The 17557-nt window shown below is 44.1% G+C and overlaps 1 protein-coding gene across 1 annotated transcript in view; it reads left to right on the plus strand.

Moving 5' to 3' along the window:
* STK24 (serine/threonine kinase 24) overlaps nucleotides 1–17557 on the plus strand; it is a 107648-nt gene that overhangs the window by 65578 nt on the left and 24513 nt on the right. Inside the window, exon 3 of the mRNA XM_084880264.1 lies at nucleotides 14343–14399. Within this exon, the coding sequence (XP_084736390.1) occupies nucleotides 14343–14399 (57 nt within the window). The remainder of the gene's footprint in view (nucleotides 1–14342; nucleotides 14400–17557) is intronic.

Consider the following 17557-nt stretch of genomic DNA (forward strand, 5'->3'; position numbering starts at 1 on the left):
TGCTCTCTATTGAGGATAGATACAAGGGAGGAAAGAAAAAGCCTTCTTTTACATCCCAGGGCAATTTTTTTATGCTTCTCTTTGTCACTTCTGTACCCTCAGATTTAGATGATATGTGAGTTGATTTCCTGGATAACCTTGTAAGCGTCCTTAAGTTTAGCAGTGATTTTATTCATCTTAATGTCTACCAGCATTCAGCACAGAAACTCCCCATTAATAGATTTATTGCTTGTTGTGTCAAATCTATGCTGATGGAAGCGAGGGACATCTGTACCCACTGGGGAGAGTTACTTACTGAAATCCATGAACACGTAAGCACACAGTACAAGGTCGTCTCTACCAGAAGAGATAATCCTGTGACTTATGCCCCAAGAAGAGCTTTATAGGGAATGCCCAGTGTTTTCTCCAATTTATTAAAGGACATTAGGGCAATAATTCTTAAACGGGGCATGGTGGAGGGCTGTGTGTGAATCCCTCAAATTATAGCATACATTTTGTAAATTGCTGCACCTTTTAGCAGATTAGAGTTCCTTGATTCCTGAAACAGTTAAATGTTAAGAATAGTTACATCAGAATGTATTTTGCTCACTGAAATTCTTTAGAAATTGCTTAGAAGTCATGATTTTTTTTATTGTGATTCTGGCTTAGACTTCTGACTCAGTGTCACAATATCTGAATTTGAGTCCCAGTTGCTCTCCTTTCTTCCCATTGACTAGATATCTTAATTTGTAAAATGTTAAGACAGTCCAGCTGGTTGTAGCTCAAGTGGTTAAGTTTCGATGCATGAACCAGAAGGTCATGGTTCAATTCCTGGTCAGGGCACATGCCTGGGTTGTGGGCGCCATCCCCAGTAGGGGACGTGCAGGAAGCAGCTAATTAGTGATTCCCTCTCATCATTGATGTTTCTATCTCACCCTCTCACTTTCTCTCTGAAAAAAAAAAAATATATATATATAAGGTATTTAATAACTTGTGAGGTGGCACTGCATTGCATGAATGCAAAATGGTGGTGGGGACCCCACCTCCTTGACCAGCAGAAAGACACTAGAAATTCTGGGGCCCCCCATTGTGAAGGAGAATGTGGTCCTCCCTAGTCCTGTGGAGGTCTCGGCCCTCCCCTCCTTCAGTGAATGTTGCCACCCAACACTGGTTACAGCTGAGTGGCCCCTGGTGGTCAGAGGGGATGGAAGATGGCCTGGGAGGACAGCATTTCTCCTGCAAGAAAGTGAGAGTTGACCTCTCCCTGTCCTTTCAAGTTTCTGTCAAACCAAGGCTGACTGGTTGTTAAGGAGTACAGATACCAAGGCAAGTTCAGGCCTGAAAATACTGCAGACCAAGCTGAGCTGTGCTGAGCAAATCCTGAGAGTTGGGGGGTGGGGGGTGGGGGCAGGCGGTATTAGAAAATCAGATGAAAAAATGTTACCTGTCCAGAGACTCTCACACATAAAGTTCATTTCCAAAAGCACCTTTTCTTCTCTAGAAATAACCCTCTTGGTGCCCAGGCAGCACTGTGCCCCTGCACATAGAAAAAAGCACTGGTTGCCATAGTACCCTCCCTCTTCCTGGGAGTTTTGTCCATTCCTTAGCACAGTGGTCGGCAAACTGCACCTCGTGAGTCACATGCGGTTCTTTGGCCCCTTGAGTGTGGCTCTTCCACAAAATACCACGGCCTGGGCAAGTCTATTTTGAAGAAGTGGCGTTAGAAGAAGTTTAAGTTGAAAAAATTTGGCTTTCAAAATAAATTTCAGTCTTTATACTGTTGATATTTGGCGCTGTCGACTAATGAGTTTGCCGACCACTGCCTTAGCAGGAACCTCCGCCTCCTGGCCCTTTTCCAGGTGTAAGTATTATGTTGTGATGTCATGAAAAGTCCTGTGGGTCAGGATAGTTGCTAAAATATTCTGTTTTATTCAAGGACAAAATCATTTGAACTTCTAGCTGTCTGTTCGTTTGTCTCGATTACTTTTCTTACCCATAGTTTTTCTTCTTTCTGAGTAAATTTTAATTAGAAGAAATTATCTGTTTGATTCTGGATTTTCAAATTTACTATCATAAAATATTGCAGTGTTTGTATTTAAAATTTTTTTTCCTCTGTAATAATATTCTTCTTTTTTTTTTTTCTTTTTTTTTTTTTTTGGCTATAGTTGCAAAGTAGTGTGTTTGACATTTTGTTCTTGATTACAGACATTGGAGGTTGTTATTTTAAAAAATTAATGTATATTCTTATTATTTTCTACTAATTATACAGGTATCTTTATCTTTATTATTTCTTTACTTTCCTTAGGTTGGTTCCTTTCCTTAGGCTTCTGTCTTCCTTCCTAACTTTTGGGATGAACATTTATTTTTTTTTTTTTCCGGCTTGGTAATAGGAATACATAGTGCTGTCAGTTTTCCTTTGGCTCTTTACTGTAGTTTCTGGTGTATGTGTTGTTTCCAACATCATGTTTTGTTTTGTTTTGTTTGTTTGTTTGTTTGAGCTAAGGATTTGATCCAGTAATTTACCGTTACTCTGTTTCCCTTTATGCTGTTTCAGGTCTTAGTGTACAACCTTATTTTTAATTACGTATAGTGGCTTTTCTCCCATTTCAGGGTTGTTTCCAACTCCAGAAGACTCTCCTTGCCTTTGTCCCCCTCTCAGGGCCTGGGAAGAGAGAGGGAAGCCTGGGATCTCCTGTCCCCACCCCTTTCCTCATCAGTGCACTTACCCTTGGTGTGCAGAATTATTCCCCTTCCACCCGGGTGCCTCAGGATTGCTTTGGGCTGAGCAGAGAAGGGGTGTGCTAATGGGATGAGAAGGTGGTGAGGCCGGCTGAAGGCTTCAGGACCTGCTGCATTCTTGGATCTGCAAGTTCCTTTACTCTTCTGGCTCCTTTTCTAGGGCCTGGGCCTATTGCATCTGCCTCACAGGATGTGCTGAGCACTAGTGGAAATAAGGTGTGTACTTGGGCACCCAGCACTGTGCCTAACACACAAAAGGCACCCCACAGCGTGGTCCTCCTCTGCTGCTCCAGCCAGGCCAGTCACAGGCTTTCCGAGCTGCAGTTCATGCCCTGTGCGTCAGGCCGGTGCTCACCTCGCTCTTTCACTCCAGCAGCCTCTTCAGACAGTATTGACAGAGATCATTTTCCACAGAAATTCCATTTTTCTGTTTCTTAAACGTAAGGCCTTCTTCTCTATTGGAGCCTGTTACAGACCCACAGCTGCTGTGTCATTCCGCCCCAGCCTTCAGTTGTGTTGCTGAGATAACACACACTTTCAAGATGCACTTGAGAAGTAGGGTAGCCAATGGGGAAAGTGACTCAAAGGGATTTAATGTTCTGTGCTTGTGGGATCATCTTATTATGTAAGGATTAGTAAAGTGATAGGGACTGACCTTTATTTACCTGGGACGACTCGCATACAGTGGTGGGCAAAAGTAGGCTTACAGTTATTCTTATAGAAAAAAAAGACATAACACAAAAATAAATAATAATATAAGGAATAAACTGTTTCACATACAACTGTAAACCTACTTGTATATTCTGAGCACCCCTTCACTTAAAAATATTGCTGTATATCACTTGTTAGAAAGGAAAACAACTTGCCGAAACCGGTTTGGCTCAATGGATAGAGCGTCGGCTTGGGGACTGAAGGGTCCCGGGTTTGATTCCGGTCAAGGGCATGTACCTTGGTTGCGGGCATATCCCCAGTAGGGGGTGTGCAAGAGGCAGCTGATCGATGACTCTCTCTCATCGATGTTTCTAACTCTCTATCTCTCTCCCTTTCTCTCTGTACAAAATCAATAAAATATATTAAAAAAAAAAAGAAAAAAGAAAGGAAAACAACTTTTCCTCTACCCTCTTTTTGACGGGGGTGGGGGGTGGGATGGTAGGGTGGGGAGGGGGGGAGTGGGGGCGTTCTGCAAATTAAAATGACAAAAGCCAGATTAACAGGAGAAAAGTTTATAAGTGAGCATATTCATTAACTGATAATGATAGAGGCTTATATCCTAATTAAGGAAAAGGGAGGGGAAGAACAAATGTGTTTCTTTAGGAAAGACAAATGGGGTTTTACAGCTGATAAGATTTGTGCTGCTCACTCTATAGAAAGGTCCTGCTTCCTCCTTCCGGCCAGGGGTGTTTATGGTAGGTTTATTCTGTTCTTCCTCTTGAGAGTAGGCCCACCCCAAAGAGGGGGTTTAGGCAGCCTCGCCTCCCAGAGATTGCTGCTTTAGTCAGATAAGGGAAGCTCCTAGCGGTCTTCTTTCTGCATCTAGTAAATAGGTGTTTTCAGCTTAAAGTCATCCTCATACTAACCCAATAGGCTCCACACACTACATTTCACTATCAGTTACCATCGCTGTGCTGGTTCCAACCTCTCTCCCAAACTCCAAAACCATATTTTTCAACTGTTGCTCTGGTGTGTCTACCAGACTGCCCCATCAATATTGCAAAAGTACAAAGAGCCATCTCGGCTTCCCTCCCCTGTCCACCTACTTGCCCTCTTTCTGACCTTCCTATCTGTATTCCTGGAGTCCTCACTTACTGCGGCTCAAACTAGCGGAAACACTCATCAGTGCCACTTCTAGAATGTCTCCAGGTCTCACCCTGACCTGCTCATTCATTCTATCTATCATGTAGGTTACTTATCCTCCTGTCTGAAAGTTTTGATTTCCCCATTGCTTATTAAGTTAAGCTGAAACTCCACCAACTGGCATTATCCTCACCTACTTAGCTGAACAGGATCACTTGTTTATTCCTTGACCATCCCCAGGAATCTGCCAGAAACACCCCTGTCACCCTGCCCCAATCAGCCTTAGTACTTTTTCCTATTTTTAATTTTATTACTATTATTTTGTCTAAAGTTTTATATTGATATATGTCTCCTTTTCCCCAATTGACCCCCTCATCCCTTCCCAGCCCGGGTAAGCCCCCACTGTCCCAGTGTCTGTATCCATTAGTTATACTAATATGCAAGCATATAAGTCCTTTGGTTGCTTTCTAATGCTCCCACCCCTACCATTTGTCTCTAGATCGATCTATTCTTGTTCATCAAGTTATGTTGATCGTTATATCCCACATATGAATGAGATCATGTGATATTTATCTTTCTCTGATTGGCTTATTTCGTTTAGCAATAATGCTCTCCAGTTCCAGCCATGCTGTTGCAAAAAACCCTTCGTTTTAATAGTGGCGTAGTGTTCCATTGTGTAGATGCACCACAGTTTTTTAATCCACTCATCTGCTGATGGGCACATAGGCTGTTTCCAAATTTTAGCTATTGTAAATTGTGCTGCTATGAACATAGGGATGCATATATCCTTTCTGATTGGTGTTTCTGTTTTCTTGGGATATATAGTCCTAGGAATGGGATTACTGGGCCAAATGGGAGTTCCATTTTTAAATTTTTGAGGAAATTCCATACTGTCTTCCATAATGGCTGCACCAGTCTGCATTCCCACCTGCAGTGCACGAGGGTTTTTTTTTCTTCACATCCTCACCAGCACATGTCGTTTGTTGATTTGTTGATGATAGCTATTATGATAGGTGTGAGATGGTATCTCATTGTTGTTTTGATTTGCATCTTTCAAATGATTAGTGACTTTGAGCATGTTTTCATATGTCTCTGGGCCTTCTGTATGTCCTCTTTCGAAAAGTGTCTAGTTCCTTTGACCATTTTTTGATTGGATCATTAATCTTCCTTTTGTTAAGTTGTATTGAATTTTGGAGAATAAACCCTTATGGAAGATAACATTGGCAAATATGTTCTCCTATGCAGTGGGCTTTCTTGTTGTTTTGTTGATGGTTTATTTTGCTGTGCAGAAAATTTATTTTGATGTAGCCCCATTTGTATAGACCAGTGGTCTGCAAACTCATTAGTCAACAGAGCCAAATATCAATAGTACAACGAAATTTTTTTTGAGAGCCCAATTTTTTAAACTTAAACTTCTTCTAATATCACTTCTTCAAATTAGACTCGTCCAGGCCATGGCATTTTGTGGAAGAGCCACACTGAAGGGGCCAAAGAGCCGCATGTGGCTCGCAAGCCACAGTTTGCTGACCACGGCCTTAGGGGCTGTGTCTGTAAAGAGATTGCTATGACATATGTTTGCTATTTTGCTGGCTATGGAATCTTATAAGATCTTTATGGTTTTCCATCTTACATTCAAGTCCTTTAGCCATTTTGAGTTTGTTTTTGTGTACGTTGTAAGTTGGTGGTCTAGTTTCATTTTTTTTGCATGTATCTGTTCAAATTTCCAAGCACCATTTATTAAAGAAACTTTTTTTTTTACCCCATTGTATTCTCTTGCCTCCTTTCTCAAATATTAATTGAGCATAATGGCTTGGGTCCATTTCTGGGTTCTCTTTTCTGTTCTCTTTCCAGTACCAGGCAGTTTTGAGAACCATGGCTTGGTAATATAGCTTGATATGTGGTAACGTGACCCCTCCAACTTTATTCTTTTTTCTCAGGATTGCTGTGGTTATAAGGGTTTTTATTTTTTTATTTTTTATTCTAGATGTATTTTTGGAGAGTTCTTTCTAAGTCTGTGAAATATGCCATTGGTATATTAATGGGGATTGCATTGAATCTGTAGATTGCTTTGGGTAGTATGGACATTTTAATAGTGTTTATTTTGCCTTAGTTCTTCAAGTTGCAGCTCAAATACCACTTTTCTCTTTGAGTCTCATCTAAGCCTTCTCCTCATTCAGTTCAGATGGGCCTCTCTGAACACCCATGGCATTTTGGATCTCTTTTGTTGCACCCCGTGTAGTTATTATATTTGTCCACTTTTTCTATTATGAAAAGTTTTTTAAAGTCAGAGTCTAGATATATACTATGTTCATAGTAGCTATCTAAATTACTTAAGAAATGGTAGCATCAGTGAAACAGGAAACAAGTTTTAAGTATCTTTGCTTTAAAAACCATATTGTTAAGGAAGTCTTACCCCATTCATCCATCCATCCATCCACCCAGAAGGCTAAGTGACTGGCCGACTAGCGGGTACCTATCACGCACACTGACCACCAGGGGGCAGATGCTCAGCGCAGGAGCTGCTGAGCTGCAGTGAATTGGCAGTGGCGGTTCTTGGGTGATGCATGGTTCTCAGGTGACGCATCCCGGAACCAGAGAGGAAGGGAGCCTGATTCCTTGTGGCGCCTCGTGATTCCTGAATCTGGTTTACTACACACTTGCATTTGCGTTCCACACCCTGTATGACAGCAACTTTGCAGAGTGCCCTCTCGCACTCTGGGACCCCTCGGGGGATGTCCGAGAGCCAGTTTTGGCTCAATCCCTACAGGCCAGGCTGAGGGACCCCTCCTGCCAGGGGGATCCCACCTGCCAGGGGGACCCCGCTCACTGTGCAGACTCCCTTCAAGCTGTGGCGCCACGCCAGGCATTCTATAATAATTAATGTCCTTTCAGTGAGCACGCATCGGTGCACTGGGCCGCTTGTATTTTAATAAAACCTGCTGTACTTTAGACGATTCTTGGGCTCAACCTTTCATTTTGGCTAATGAATTTGGATGCAGTGTAGATGCAAAGTGGACTTAACTTCATTTTAGAATTTCAGTGCGAAAAATCTTGTTAACTGTGTGGAAACTTACCCTGTCTTATTTACCTTGTTTTAACCTTCCTGTCATCTGTTGTTGTCTGTCAAGCCTTCTTTCCCCTGAAAAGGGAGCCCCCATTTTCAGTCACCAGCACAGCTTCTTAGGAAGCAGTTGTCAACAATTCAGATTGCCTATAAGTGACGTCATTATTGATGCTTTGTCGCCATTAAATTAATTTCTGCAAGCAAAAACTACCAAAAGCAAAACCCAAAGACAAATCATGTTGCAGAAGGCTAATGTTAGAAGCTCCCATTTTTAACAAAGGCCTGTAACCCAGTAAAAAAATGGACAGAGGAAATGAATTAAGGGTTCATATAAAATAAACACAGCCCTCCAATATATAAAAGGGTTTAACCTTACAGTAAGAGAAAGATGAACTCCTTGAGATACCATTATTTTCCATTTATGGGTTGATGACTGTCCTCATTTTCTGCCACCGATGGCATGGCTTAAACAACAGAAATTCATTTCCCCACAAACCTGGAGGTTGGGAGTCTGAGGTAGTCCCAGCTGGTTTCCTCTCAGGCCTGGCTTGCAGGTGGACATCTTCTCTCAGTGTCTTCCCTGGTCTTCCCTCTGTGTACCTTTTACATTGTGAATCCTGAATTAATTAAATAAGCCATTTCTTTCCCCATATAGGAACATTCATGATTTATGTTGTTTGAGGGAATTTTTTAAAAATGAAATTATTATGATGAAAATTATTCTTATTTTAAGAACTCTTCTGATTTATTTCCCTTAGAGTGCCTCACAGGTCACCGTTTGTGAGGTTTACGGGGGCAGTGCTTGCACATCCGGGCAGGGACAGCGTGGTCCTCGAGTCACTGAGAACAGGCCAAGTGTGTCTTTGACCAGACCATTCTTTTGACACTCTTGCCTCAAGTCTGGGAGAGCAGTAATTCTTCTTTAATCCCAGTATAGAATCTGTATGAATCATTGTTCCAGATTTTCTTTTCCTTATACACTCCCACCCAGATAAATACTATTTGGTGTTGTTAATTGGGCTGTTTGAGTTTCTGCAGGTTATTTTAAGGCATTTATGGGTGATGTTGTTGATAAGCTAATGCTACTTTGCATGTGTTTAGAACTTTGAACTTTGCAGAGTGATTTCACATTCATTATCTCATTTTATTGTCAATTGAACTGGGAGGTTTAGAAACATGGAGATTATTACTTTTTTTTTTTAGGGCTGAGGAATCCAAAGCTTGGGTGTTTCCTGGTAAGTAAGTGATAGTCTTCTAGCTGGAAGTTTCAGCGTTCCTGTATGCAAAACTGACAGGACTGGAATGAGGAGGGAATTACTAGTCAGTGCTTTGGGTCTAGTAGCACTTGATCATACAGTGCAGTGGCTTTCAGTGAGGGTGATTTTGGTTCTTCGAGGCCATCAGTAATGTCTGAGAACCTTTGGTCATCAGAACTGGAGACCTAGTGAGTAGAGAGGCAGGGATGCTGCTATCCTCTATAGGCACCAGGCAGTGCCCACAGAGAGAATTGTTGCCCACATGTCAGTGTCAAGGATGAGAGATCCTGGTGTAGCTGCACACATTCCTGGGCGGAGTATGAGATAGCCCTCTCTCTGAGGTGAGAGGAAGGTGAGGACAGTGCTTGGGGGTAGAGAATGAAGGAGGGAGATGGGTACCCTTGAGTTAGTATCCTCAGAGAGCTGCCCTGTGAGCTGGACTTGCAGGGAGCCTCGCAGAGAGAGCCCCTGTGCAGAACCTGCAGGTGTTGGACTGGGGTGCATTCTGGGGCCGCGGAGCAGAGCATGTGGAAATGAGGTGGGGAGACAGAGAGTACATGCTTGGGAAGGGCACTCATTCACCAAGCCAGAGTTTGGAAGTCATGACAGAATTTAGTAGAAGCTCTCAGATATTTTAAAATCAGGAGTTTGTTGTTGTTTCTTAAGATAAGAGATTGATTCTCTATAGTGTTGGTGGACACCTTTATGTCAAACCACTCAAATTGTACCCTGTACCTTCTTCCTCTGGGCTTCCTGTCAGTAGACGGCACTGCCAGATGTTCATTCAAGTGAGGAAAGCCAGAGTCGCTTTGATCTCCTTTCGCACTACCAGCCCTGTCATTTCTGCTTCCCAAGCCTCTCCTGACGATGTCACACTCACCTTCGCCTTCACCTTTCCCCAGACCGTACATGAGCCTTTAACTATTTCCAGCTACTTCTCCACACACGTTGAGTGCTTGCCAAACGAGCATTGCTTTGGTACCCTTCAGTGCGTTAGGTTACAGCGGTTGGCAAACTCCATTAGTCAACAGAGCCAAATATCCACAGTACAACGATTGAAATTTCTTTTGAGAGCCCAATTCTTTAAACTTCTTCTAATGCCACTTCTTCAAAATAGACTTGTCCAGGCCGTGGTATTTTGTGGAAGAGCCACACTCAAGGGGCCAAAGAGCCGCAGTTTGCCGACCACAGCCTTAGGAGAAAGTCTGACATGTTTACCCCCAGCTACTACAAGATTGGCCTTTCTCTGTCACTGTCCACTCGCCCTTCCTTGTGCTCTTTCCATTAGGTCTTTGATGCTGCCTCTTCCCTGCCTTGCAGCTTCACTCCTGCCACCTGGATGCTGACCCGCATTTCTCCCCCTGGTCCCCTCCCTCCACTTCTCCCCTGACCCCAGGGGCCAGCTCATCCATCATTCAGGTACTGATGTGAGCTGCCAGGTCCCTGCTATGCCCTCTCATGGCACCCACCTGTGAGTTATAGTTAGTCAAGCAGCGTCGAAGGTTGTCTTCAGCTCTGGAAGACAAGCTCCCTGTGTGAAGGCAGGTGCTCACCATGCTTACTACTGCCTCCCGGTGCTCGCCCCTGGGAAAAGCTGCTCAGTGGCATCTCAGTCAGGAGTGAGTGGGGACTGGCAAGATGAGTGACACACCCAGTAAGGTCAGAAAACAAGTCTAGGCCAGAGGCGGTGGCCAGTGGAGCCTTTCTCGATACAATTTCCATTTTATTCCCCAATTAGTGGGTTAGTGGTGCTGATGGAATTGGGTACAAAAGCACATTAGTCATAGGACCTACGCTAAGGCACTCAAAATGCTGTGGCCTGAAAAAAGGACCCACTGCTGTTTTCCTAAGTGCCCTTGAATCTGGTGGACTTCATGTTTACATAATAGCATTCATACCCCAGCAGGTCTGGTACCAGGAAGCAGCTGGATGAAAATAGAAACCGGCTGGTCTTTTTACTGCATCTTCCTCTCCAGAAAGGCGAGTCCCTACAATGACAGGGTGGGGCTTTAGCCTTTTAGCCAGTTGTCCTGCTATTGCTCTAATGTCCTCTGTGGTATTAGGACAACACTGGAAATGGGTCACTTATCTCTGTAAGGAAGAAATAGTACTTTAAAGTGTTGTTTTGTTTCCTTGGTAGTTAGGTAGTTACTTGCTAGGCTAACCCAGGATGGAGTTTTGGAATGGCAGACAAGGTGTGGTCACTTGTGTCTTGTTCCAGGAAGCAGTGTGGTGACACTGGAATCTCCAGAGTCAGCAAAGCCTGTTCCCAGGGTGTCCTATTGCACAGCTCCCCGCAGTGGGGAGTGAGTGAGGAGAGATTACAGACCTGCTGAGAGTTTATCTTGCTCTTGTAAACTTGCCCTTAATGCCCATAAAATAATAAAAGAGATGGGAGCTGGGTCAAACAGCCCTGTTTAACAAAAAAACAACAACAACAAAAAGGAATGAGTAGAAGTTCTCTGAGAGCAGTGGTTTTTATCCTTTCTAATGCCACGACCCTTTAATACAGTTCCTCATGTTGTGGTGACCCCCAACCATAAAATTACTTTTGTTGCTACTTCATAATTGTAATTTTGCTTCTGTTAATTAATCGTAATGTAAATATCTATGTTTTCCGATGGTCTTAGGCTCTACAGTAGCAGTTGTAGAGCCTAAGGTTGAGAACTGCTAGCAGGGTCGCCTACGACCATCGGAAAATACAGATATTTACATTACGATTAATTAACAGAAACAAAATTACAGTTATGAAGTAGCAACGAAAATAATTTTATGGTTGGGGGTCACCACAACATGAGGAACTGTATTAAAGGGTCGCGGCATTAAGATTGAGAACCACTGCCTTAGAGGAAAACAATTTAAATTTCCTATGTCATCAAAAATGGTATTGGGCGTTGCCTGGAATAGTTTATTTCTAGCTACCAGACAGGATGCTTTCGGAATGCTCTGAAGGAGCAACACAATGTTCTCTAGTAGCAAGTGTTAGAGAGATCTGCCATTGGGCTTATTTGTGAACAGAGAAGAAGGTTGGAGATCACTCTTTTTGATAGGAAGTTCTCTTTAAGTTAGGACCAGGAGGTGATTGAGCCTGTTCAAGGCAGATGCCCTTGAGTGGTTGTTAAGTGAGGAGCTCTTTGTATGTATAAGGTGGATTCCAAACTCATCATTTAAGCTTTTTTCTGTGCCTTTTCTAACCTAGACTTAAATTGTCTTCACCACATTAGTAGTCAAGGTCATTTAAAAGCTTGTAAGTGTTTCATATACAGTCAAACGTGGACTGTCTATTTAGGATATTATAGAATTGACCTCAGATGTCAGGGTTTGTTTTAAATTTTAGAAGGGCTTTTTTTTTTTTTTTTTTTTTTTTGCAAGTGCAGAGTAGACACAAGTGCCTCCCTGAGTGAGTGCAGTTGGTGTGATTGACCCTTCCTTGGCTGCAGAGCACCACAGGTAGCCTTCCTGAGCTCGAGGGTGCCAGGCACTGTCCCCTGGCGCATAGAAAAGTAAATCTAAAAGGGAAATCAGACCAGTAGGTCTAAAGTAAAAGTCTGTTCAGCATATGGTGCCAGTTAGGGTTTTCCTGACAGGGAACTGGTGAGGTGAAATGGTCGAGAAGTCAGAGTCCTGTTACTAGAACCAGGAATCCATGGCACTCAACAGAGGGGCCTTCTTGGGGATGATCTGAAGGGCAAATGCACAGTACCGTCCTGAAGGTACAGGAGCCTTGGAAGAGGTTTTGTTTTTCTATCCTGTTTTGTTGCACACGAAAGCTACCATAAAACACTGAGTTAGCAATGAATCTTGCTGATACAAGCACACCCATGGACATGGCTCCCAGGCAGTGGGCCAGAACACCACTAGCACTGTGATGGATCAGCCCTCACAGTATCACTGAAGGGTTACCTCCCCTCGGTGCTGTTATGGGTTATTCGTGTCACCAGCTGTTGTTCTGTTCCTGGCACTTAGCTGAGCATGGGTCAGAAGCTTAGAGAGAAAATACCTTCCCAGGCCCCTCAGCTTGTAAGGAGGGGTCACAGTCCCAATTCTGGTCTGGCTCATTCCCAAGCACGAGTCTTCCTGACCGCCATACGGGAAGAACAGTGCAGATATCTGCTGGCTTCTTCCAAGGGAGAAGCAGTTTGGGATTTATGATTCAAAAGAGAACGCTGGAATTTATAGGAGCTGCATGAGAGAGAAAAGCAAAAGACAGAATCACAAATGGCACCTCACCCCGGTGGTGGGGGAGCTAGGTGGACAGACACAGACTTCGTTTAGCACGGGCCTCCTTTCCTGGAACTCCCTGAGGGAGCACGGTAGCTTCTGGGGGTCAGAAATGGGCTGCCCTCTGTGAAGCTCAGGCTAGCTGGCTAGCCCACCACCCCTCCTTTGGAGCATTGCCTTTCCCTTTACTCACAGGGATGAGGGTCAGTCCCTGCATCACAGCTGCAGGACACAGAAAAGGAAGTGACCTCCTCCCAGGATTGTGTGCTCCGGGCACCTGGCTGACACCGGGGGGGGGGGGGGAGACTGTGTGGCTGTTGCTGGACTGAACTGGCTTTGGGGACTGGATCTCAAACCTTAATATGCTTGTGGGTTATGGCCTGAGTTGTTTATGAGTGGAGCCCCCTGTGTTCCCATCTTGTTGCATCTTCAGAGATGGCTAGTCTAGGGGAGGTCTGGTTACCTGTCTGGAAGGGTCTGGTATAGGGCCTGGCCAGACACAGCAGTCCCTCTGACACAGGAGGCCTCTTGCCCACAGCTTGCTGGGCACATTTTCCTTGATGGCATATATCTTCTCTCTATATAAAAGCCTAAATGACCAGACAATCAGATAATTGGCAGGTAGCTATGACATGCACTGACCACCAGGGGGCAGACACTCAACGCAGGAGCTTCCTGGTTATGGTCAGTGTGCTCCCTCAATGGGAGCAATGCTGAGCTGCCAGATGCGTGCCAGATGCCAGGCTGACGGCTGGCAAGTGCAGCTGAGACAGTACGAGCCTCTCCCGTGGACAATCCCCCTGCGTGCACAAGCAGCAGCGGTGGCAGGTTCAGCGGGGCTGGGATGAGCGGGAGGGGTGCTGTGCTGACGGCTGGCAAGTGCAGCTGAGACAGTACGAGCCTCTCCCGTGGACAATCCCCCTGCGTGCACAAGCAGCAGCGGTGGCAGGTTCAGCGGGGCTGGGATGAGCGGGAGGGGTGCTGTGCCCAGCTCAGCTCAGCCTCCGGCTTCTCCCTGGCCGCCTGCTGCTTCGTGCACTGCTTCGTGCTGTGCGGGATCAACGCGGGCAGTGGCTGGAGCCCGATAAGCTGGCGGGTAAGGCCAGGCTGCCGCAGTGTGGAGGTCCACTGATCCCCGCTGAGGGACCCCACTGGTGCACAAATCAATGCACTGGGCCTCTAGTGTATTTATAAAATTTTACGGTTTCAAAATAACAAAAAATACCTGTGATGATTTTTCCTGGTTTTGCTCATTTTAAAAGTAATGTCTCTCCTTTTTGTTTTTGTAGGATACTAAGTTGTGGATAATAATGGAATATCTCGGTGGAGGCTCCGCACTAGATCTCGTAAGTATTTTGTCGGAAGCCGGTGCATTCAGGCTCTTCTTGATTTTGAAAGTAATTCTGTTTATACATTTCTGTTTCTCTAAGTTCTATGAAAAATGGTTTAAACTCTTTCTTATGTATTTATGCTTCTGATATATTATTGACAATTACAGGTCTACTTTTGCAACCAGTTTTGTTGTTTCTTGGGAAACTCATGAACTCATTCATAAAAGCTAAGAAGGATTTTGCCTGTTACTGTCTTACTGAAGATCAGTTTGCTAGTTTCCAAAACTGTTTTTTTAATTTTTTATTAAGATATTACATATGTACATACCTTACCAATCCCCATCCCCCCAACTCCCAAACATGCCCTCCCTCTCCATAGTTTTTCCTCCATTGGTTATGCATGCATACAATTCCTTCGGTTGGTCTCTTATCTCCCCTCATCAAAACTGGTTGTTTTTTTTTTTATTAAATATATTTTATTGATTTTTCACAGAGAGGAAGAGAGAGGGATAGAGAGTCAGAAACATTGATGGGAGAGAATCATCAATCAGCTGCCTCTTGCACACCCCCCACGGGAGATGTGCCCGAAACCAAGGTACATGCCCTTGACCAGAATTGAACCTGGGACCTTTCAGTCCGCAGGCCGACGCTCTATCCACTGAGCCAAACCGGTTTTGGCAAAACTGTTTTTTTGTAGAGCTAATACACCATCATTGTTTTAAATTTCAGATAGTAACTTAGCTTCCAAAATATGTGGGCAATATAATTAGAAGTAGGATTTTAACAAATTAAACTGTTTTCAGAGTAAGACCCAGGCAGAGTGTGAGGCCTGTAGCATGCTGCTCACACCAGAGCAGTGGGCAGGGTACGCAGAGGGGCTGCAGAGGAGCTGGGCCGGCACCCCTGCCCGTCTGCTGCCTGGCCTGGACCTACTGCGCCATTAGCGTGCGCCACTGTCTCCCACATGGGATAGTGGGAGCTAGGTATAGGAAGACCTTAAAGTCACCGTCTGGGACTTGCTTCTCATGGTGAAACACAGTTTACATGTTGGCCTCTGGCAAGATGCTCTGAAACAACCAGCCAGTCATAGGCATTGTTAAGTATTCCTTGAAGCACAGCATATGCAAAATCAGTTCTTAAAAAACTGCACACAGTAGTTTAGCACTTGACATCTTGCCACCCCTGTGGTTATGCAGCGAAATTAATGTCATCAGCCCTCTTTCCTACCTGTCCCCCAGAGCTGGCCTTGGGTGAGTGGTGATTTCTGGGACAGGCCTAACCTATCATTTTGGTATTAGAGGGTGGGTCCTGCCTGATGGAAAGTTGTCAGGTGATGGTCTGCATTATTTATTCACTGCTCAGCGTGAGAGCTGAGGGAAGTGGTTATAGTCTGCATATGTTTTATTCGCCAAGGAAAGAAGTGCCCTCCGATTAAAAGGAGCTTGCTTTTTCACTATAATGTTAGCAATTCGTAGTTTTTTGGGGGAAGGTAAAACTAATGTTATAAACCATAAAATGATGTTCAAAGGAAATTTCAAGAAAAATATTTAATATGATATGAACCATTACATTAAAATGGGAACAGTGACAGAACAGCTGGATAAGTTTTATGACTTGCTTCACTGCTTTTCCATAAATACACACACACAAAGAATTTCATTTTTTTACTCTTCTGGGAAATACTTCAGGACTGTAGAAAATTATCTGATTTTGTTTAATTAGATTTCCTATTATCTTAAGTGAATTTCATTTGTGGCATATATAAAGTTGTTTGTGGGGACTCTAGTCTGACCTTAAGTTTTTCAGGGCAGCAATTCTAGTTTCTAAATGCTATAATTTATTCATTATTAATGCCACAGTTATTTACTTATTTAGTGGTAACTTTCTTTGGAGCTTTGACTTGAAGTCTGTGAAATTTTAGACATTACAGTTGTAAGAAATGTAGAACTCACCATTTGAAAAACAGTCTTGTGGCGTATGAGAGCCCCAGCAAATTGCCATCTACTTTACACTCAATGGCCCTGGTGACAAGAACCAGGCATCCTTTTTGGATGTCCCTAATCTCGTTTTCATTGATGAGGAAACGGGACACTCAGATTAGATGTCCCAGCTCGCAAACAGAGCTGGACTTTGGACCTCCTTGTGACCAGGCGCAAAGTCTGTGGCCTTCCCTGATCCCATGCCATCCTGCCCCTCCCTCTGACCTCGCTGTGTCTTTCTCCACTTCTTATCTCTGCCCTCAGCTCTCTGAGTACAAGACACACTTTACAAGAATTATCTTTTACATATTGCAAACTATTAATATTATTTTGAGAGGGCCTTATGTTTATAACAGATTAAAAAAAACCAGGATATTGTCACATAAAATCTGATACCACGTAGAGATGTTTGGCAAACTTGGACATGTATCCACAAAATGTTTTTAAAAAATGAAATGGCGTATTCATTAAGGTTTAGACCAAGCTGCTGTTTGTTGTAGGGCCCCAGTGTCTCACACAAGATAGAAATTTATTTCCCTCCCATGTGTTGGGGTCAGTGGTATCTAGTCCATGTGGTCACCAGGGTCCTGTACTAGTGGGTGGTCCTACCATCTGTATCCCATGGCATTCCTGGTCTTCAGTCGTGCTTTCTGGCTGCCAGTGTTCCAAGGCCAAGGCCAGGAAAGGGGCATGTGTCACTTTTCATGTTCCACTGGGGAGAACTTACTCACATGACCGTACGTGCTGCTGCAGAGGTGGGCAGGTGTGGCTTCTTGTTGAGTAGCCACGTTCCTGGCTAATGGTGTCTGCTGCAGAGGAAGGCTGAGAGAACAGACTTGGGGAGAATTAGAGTCACCCAGAGGTGAGATGCAGCCAGTAATCTTTGCTTCATAACAATTATTTGAAAATTTCACAGTTCTCTTAATGCAGGGGTCCTCAAACTTTTTAAAGTGGGGGCCAGATCACGGTCCCTCAGAGAGCTGGAGGGCCGGACTATATGAACTACTAATTCCTACTGTAACACCTCGGCTGCGCTCACTGCCCAAAAAAACCTGGCGGGCCGGATCAGACTCCTCTGCGGGCCGCATGTGGCCCGCGGGCCGTAGTTTGAAGACCCCTGTCTTAATGATAGAGACTGCCATTATATTATAATGCCTAGAAATGGTAATGGTGGAGAATGCTAATATATGACTC

Source organism: Pipistrellus hanaki (assembly GCF_964339955.1).
Source record: "Pipistrellus hanaki genome assembly, chromosome: 3".
NCBI classification, from domain to species: Eukaryota; Metazoa; Chordata; class Mammalia; order Chiroptera; family Vespertilionidae; genus Pipistrellus; species Pipistrellus hanaki.